Source organism: Adiantum capillus-veneris, chromosome 22 (genome assembly GCF_014529385.1).
Source record: "Adiantum capillus-veneris isolate H3 chromosome 22, ASM1452938v2, whole genome shotgun sequence".
Taxonomy (NCBI): Eukaryota; Viridiplantae; Streptophyta; class Polypodiopsida; order Polypodiales; family Pteridaceae; genus Adiantum; species Adiantum capillus-veneris.
This window is the reverse complement of record NC_140952.1, coordinates 139,681,012-139,687,380: the sequence shown is the minus strand read 5'-3', so window position 1 is coordinate 139,687,380 and position 6,369 is coordinate 139,681,012. Positions and strand designations below refer to the sequence as shown.

Below are 6,369 nucleotides of genomic sequence, written 5' to 3'. Positions count from 1 at the left end.
CATAGATGCTAGTAATGAAGCCACTAGTGTAGTACAAGGTAGCCAAGAAGGAATTAATCTGCTTGCGAGAGGAAACTATATGCTACTATGCACTCTCTACATAAGTGTTGATGCTATTTATATAGTGCACAATTAGGGATTGTGTTGAGAGTATCAAATGGTTTCAATGTCAAGGCGCGAAAATATTATTTAGGTGGATATTTTAAGTGATGATATCATAAAGGATGATATACATAATGCTCTAAGTAGGTTGCCAACAATTAGCACCCTCAGCTTCGCAGCGCTAGTGAGATAGATGTTGGAATCTTAGGATCAAATTAGAGCTTTATTAGGCCTTCATTCTCTAAGGTGTGGAGTTTCATTCTAAAAGATGTGCCCATGTGATAACAACACAGACGGTTCTTTTTTATTAGCAAGGTTGTTAGAAACACTTTTCCATCAATTTTTGGTACTTACTATGCAAGGGAAGAGTATGTACACTTGTGGCATGAGGTACTAGGCAATAAATACTTGTCAGTGTCATGATAGTCTAGCTATTGGTTACCTAGGGATATAAAACACATACCTACAGTGACATGGAAATCTTTAAGGCCAACATTTTACATCTAGAGGTCCAAGAATACATCATACATTGAAAGAATTTCTAGGTAAACAAAAGTTGAGTGTCTGGAAGCAAGCGAGCTATTACATCCATTAGAGATCTTATATGGGAAGTGGGAAAATATCTCTGTGGTTTTTATTGCTAGTATTTTCACCATAAATTATGGACATGATTCCATTTGGGTTGTGTTAGACCAATTGATGAAGATGTATAGGTTTATAATTCCTACCACGTCAACAATAGTATGACTATTCATGGAGAATGCTCATAAGCTTTGTGGGATGCCTAGGAAAATTCTTAACAACTGCAATCCAATGCTCAATTGTCATTTTGGACACACCTTTATCAAAAGGTTAGTACAACACCTAGGGTTAAGTATCATTAATCATCTCCACAAATTGATGTTCAAATTGAGTGGATATCAAGTGTTTGAAGATATGTTTTTAACACATTATGCAATCAATTTTTTTTTTGCTTGGCAAGAGTATTTACCCATTTTAGAGTTTGCTTACAACCGTTCTAAACCTGTAACCATTGGCTCATATTGATGTATGGCTTTCGACATATTCACTTGTCGCATTGGGGTTATCCATTGAGAAGATTCAACAAGTTAAGGGATTTTTTGATGATCATACGAATAAGATACACAATGCTCTTCACAATATGCAACAAGCATAAGACAATTACAAGTTGGGTGTAATGAAAAGAGGAGGCTGCACCATCTCGGTTTGCACATTTCAAGATGCTCATGTAACTACATGTGAACATTATGCAACCGTATGAATCCAGACTTACAACGGTGAGTCTTGCTCATTAACTATCAGAAAAAATTGCTACCCACTAAACCGTCATCCTTATGGCTGCGACAGTGGCTGGCTTTACACAACGTTACGTTTCCCAGCTAACGGGGCACCATGCAGGTGTGTGTGCAATGAGAGAGAGAGAGAGAGAGAGAGAGAGAGAGTCACTGTTACTTTCTCTTGCAGGCTATCCATCCAGGATATTGCACTTTAGCAAAGAGAGTTCAAAAGTCGATAAGCGGAGGAGGACTACTGTTATGTGTATGAACTCGATCACGGATATTTCTAGCAGTTTAGCTGCCCCGTTAGCCTTACCAGGTTTGTCTAGTTTTCAATCCAAAGCCCACACACACACACACACACACACACACACACAGAGAGAGAGAGAGAGAGAGAGAGAGAGAGAGAGAGAGAGAGAGAGAGAGAGAGAGAGAGAGAGAGAGAGGGGTGTGGCACATAGAGGTTTTAGAGAATTTCAGCCTAATGATAGCTACACAGAATGAGGGCAAGAGTTACTTTTATGCATTCCATATAACTAAGTATGATGGTAGACTCCGGAAAGAACATTCCCCAAATCATACACACTTCATTTTAAAAAATGATATTGAAGAATATTTTACATTTTACACTAATTTCTCAAATTTTAGGTAAGACTTTTCCTTTGCATGACAATTGTACAAGGAGACACACTTTTCATGAAACACTGAAGGGTAGGTCCAAAGACGTGCCTGTCCTAGCAGTAGGACAAGGCCCGATCTTTTTAGGTCTAGAGAGAGCACCTATGATCAGATATAGGTTCCAGACCTTACATGAGCTCCCCTAGACAAAGATTACCCTCTATGATACTTTATAGCAAATGCTGGTAGAAGCCAGCAATGTCATAGACTTTATTTAGTTCTCCTTGTATGAGTGCCAGATTAGAAATGCTGTGGAAAAGATGGTATCCTTTATGGCTACAAGAGTGGCAATGCTGCCATCGCCATTGCAACTTCGTTGGCTAGCAAAGCTTTGCAACTACTTTTATTAAGAGAAATAAGTCTAAGAAGTGTGTTAAGGTAAGAAAAATTTGAAATGCAATATCCATAAGGTGATTCATCTAGCAATGTCCTAAGCTAGGAACAAGAGACTTCTAAAAAAGAGGCAAATGCAACCATTGTTGATGCCTTTTCCGGTACAAATTCTTCAAAAGTTGTACAATATACAAAATAGCTAGGAGATCTGCATTGTTCCTTGGTGTATCACATCCTGTTGCTCCTTGGGCTCCCTCTTCTCTGGCACCTCACCTTTGAAAGGTCTCAAGATACTCACATGAAAAGCATTGTGAATCTTCCGAGTATTTGGCAACCCCACTCGAAAGGATACATCGTTTATCTTTTCATGTACCTGGAATACTAAGATTTGGAAAATCCTTCCTTCGGCTTTTGTAGTCGTGCTTTCTAAAATCGAAGAAGCACCCAATCATTCTCTTTCAGCTGCTAGTCGCGTCGATGCTCGTGTCACAAAAATACGGAAGCGTAAATTGACTGTTAATTAAACTTAAAATACGCAAGAGAATTGGGGAGAGAGAGAAAGAGAAAGCTTGACACTTCATTGGGGACCAGCCTGGCCCCCCCCCCCCCCCCCCTCCTCCCCCATAAAGATATTATCTTTATTACTAAGGGAGAATCTTTACAAGCACAAGAACAGGGCAAAAGCCCGTGCTCTATACTTTCTTTTTTGCTTTTGACTGAGAGAGTGAGAAAACTACTCTTTGAGTACTGAGAGGATTTTCCCTCTGCTGTGAGATTTTGGGAAGCTCTCGGAAGCGAGAGTCTATCTTCCACAAAACTCAACGGAAGCTCTCGAAAGCGAGAGTCTACCTTCCGCTAACTGTGTCGCTTTATGCATAATCATTCTTGCAATAAAAACAAGGGAGAAACACGCAATATGCAAGCACACATGCTTGCTGTAATTTTCTGCACATAACCTGAAAATGTTACCTGAACACGTTCCAATGCGGAAATAGAGACCTTTTTTGCGATGGAATTGCACCAAACTTTGTGTACGTGTAGTGTAGGTAGAGAAGAGCTAGATTCTATGAGTACTTTGCTGAAATTCACCCTAAAAGAGATGGTTAGAGGATGAAAACAGAGAATCTACAGCCACCACACTCTACGGAGAGAGTGCCTGCTACAACTTCTCGCGATGAATCTTCACCAAAAGGTGGCTATGGCTATGAGAATCCTTGTTCTAGACAATGGGAGCACGAGGCCACCACATATGTCGCAAGGGGCTGCTCTCAAGCTTCCATCGAGGTCTCCAACGCGTGGAGCACACTCACAATAGGGGGAGTAGGAGCACTGCAAACACTGAGAAGAGGGAGAGAGGCTGCTCTCTTATAGACTCCAGCAAGAAGGGGACGCTAGAAGAAGAGAGAGGGTGAGTGTGAGAGTGAGAGAGTCACTTTGCTTTGGTAAGTGTGCCAAGTGACACACTTAATAACTTAAAAACCATTCAACTTTCACATTTTAAAAGTCCCCAAGCTATTAATAAAATGTGCAAATTAACTCACAACTGTACACATGGATAATGCTAATAAAAACGTTAGCTGCTCCCCGGCACAATGCCCTACCGGCACTGCTCTGACATTACCTGTTCGCACTTGTCCGGCCATTTGGTCCGGCACAAACAATTTAAAATATTTTAACCTACTTATCCTAAGGCCGTAAGGGTTATTGTTCTAAGGACCCCATCTCATTCTTGTGCTCGCACTGACGCGTGTATATTTCTGAGCGTGAAATCTGAGGCTACTATCTACCCCTTTATTGAAGACCCGATTTCCCAATCACTAGGGCTTCAGGGTATCTTCTGCTAGGGTCTTCCTGAGGTGCTCTGGCCAGATTTGGGCGTACCTGATGTCCCATAACTGCTAGATCTAGTCTGATGTGCACACAACTAATTAGATAATTATTTCCTCGTAAATAAATCAATTATTTTCACTTTGCAACTAAAGGGCTGTAATTCTTGAACTTGACTAAATACTTTCGATGTAGCCTCCCGAACTTTAGTTGTCTCTCAGAGTGGTGTATTATCTGTTGAGGTTGAAGGATTTCCTCAGTCTCTTCAACTTCCGGAGGATCTTCTTGTACTGGCATCACTGGAGGAGGTCCAACATATGGTCGGAGGAGACTTACATGAAAAGCATTATGGATGCGCCAATGAGAAGGCAAATCCAATCTGAAAGTTTTTCAATCTAGCTTTCTCAAACTTAAGTAGGACATATTGTCCTTTTTCAAGATTGAGTTTCCTTCTATGCTTGTCTGCTTTTCTCTTCCGCTGCTCTTGAGTACGAAGAATCGCTTGCTTTACTTGTTGATAGGTGGTATCAATATTGCGTACAAATTCATTTGCGGCAAAGATGTTTTCTTTGGTAACCATAATAGGAAGTAAGAGTGGCTTCCCATTAATAATTTCGAAGGGAGCTTTACCAGCTGAAGAATGTATGGTATTATTATACTCAAACTCAACTAACGGTAAGTACTGTTCCCATTCGGATTGTCTTTCTGAAACATAGCACTTGAGGAGGTCTAAAACAGTGGCATTAGCGATTTTGCTTTGACCATCTGTTTGAGGATGATAGACTTACGAAAAATCAAGCTTAGTTCCCAAGTTCTCGAACAATGCTTGCCAAAATAGACTAGCCATGCGAGGATCTCTATCACTGACAATAGTCTTTGGCAATCCATGGTGTTCAAAAATCTGAGCTAGAAATATTCTAGCCATGTGATCAGCTTTGGTCGTTTTCTTAACTGGAAGGAAATGTGCTTGCTTACTGAATCTGTCTACTATAGTCCAAATTTCATGATTTCCATTCTTGGATCTAGGAAGATCCGTAATAAAATCCATGACAATACTTTCCCATGGCGTGTTAGGCACAGGGAGTGGCTGAAGCTTGCCATAAACCTTATGTCTGTCATATTTCACTTCTTGGCATACTAAACACTCGCGTACATATTTTTCAATGTCCGCCTAGTGTGTTGGCCAAAAGAAATATCTTTCAAGGGCACTAGTAGTAGCAACAATTCCCCGATGCCCGGCATAAGGAGAATTATGTGCTTCATCCATCACCTTCTGTCATAAGGGTTGAGCTATGCATATTGCCTGTTGACGATCTAGTGTACTATCCCTAATGGAATAAGGTGGCCTTGAGTGACCAGCTTGAAGATCTGCCCAAATTGTAGCGAAGTCTGGATCTTGAGGATACGTCTCACTAAGAGATTCTAGTTCCTAATTGTTGTCATTGCATTGATCTTTGGATGCCTGGAGAAAGCATCTGCAACCGCACTCTTTGTTCCAGAAGTGTGTAAAATCTGAAAATGGAACATTGAAAGAAAGTTGGTCCATCTCATCTACTTTTCTGATAACTTTCTTTGTGTAAGAAAGTAGCGAAGACTCTGGTGATCTGTCTTGATTATAAAATAAGCTCCTAACAGATAATGTTTCCAAATGGAAAGAGCATGAATCACTGCCATTAGCTCTTTTTCATAAATGGAAGCATGCAACTCTGGATCTATAAGGCGCCGACTTTCGTAGGCTATGGCGTGACCATCTTGGTTCAAAAGTGCTCCTACACAATCTCCAGATTCATCGCAGTACACCTCGAAAGGTTTGCAAAGATCAGGGACGGTGAGAACAGGTCCATGACTAAGTAGATACTTAAGCTTTTCAAAAGCTTGTTTTTGTCCAGGCCCCCAATAGAAGGGATTTGCTTCTTTGTCAGATCATGGAGAGGACCCGGTATGGCGGCAAAGGCTCTAATGAAACGCCGATAATAGGAACAGAGGCCAAGACAACTTCGTACGTCATGTATTGTAGTTGGCATAGGCCATTCTACAATTGCTTGAATCTTATCAGGGTCCATTCTCACCTTGTTGTGAGATACTATAGGGCACAAGTAGTGAATGAACTCACTCTTCTTAGCATTCACAA

The 6,369-nt window shown here is 40.8% G+C and overlaps 1 protein-coding gene across 10 annotated transcripts in view; it reads left to right on the top strand.

Annotated features, from left to right (window-relative positions):
• The first annotated feature begins 1,365 nt into the window (after window positions 1-1,365).
• The window catches only part of CCDA (cytochrome c biogenesis protein family), a 115,683-nt gene continuing 110,679 nt past the window's right edge, over window positions 1,366-6,369 (top strand). For 9 of the 10 annotated variants that reach the window (XR_015185781.1, XR_015185779.1, XR_015185780.1 and 6 more), the window contains exons 1-2: window positions 1,366-1,521; window positions 1,588-1,719. Coding sequence is in view for 6 of the 10 variants with exons in the window: in XM_086494797.1 (XP_086350923.1) it covers window positions 1,458-1,521; window positions 1,588-1,719 (196 nt within the window). In the remaining 4 variants the exon portion in view is untranslated. The remainder of the gene's footprint in view (window positions 1,522-1,587; window positions 1,720-6,369) is intronic. The other variant, XM_086494799.1, reaches the window with a different exon arrangement.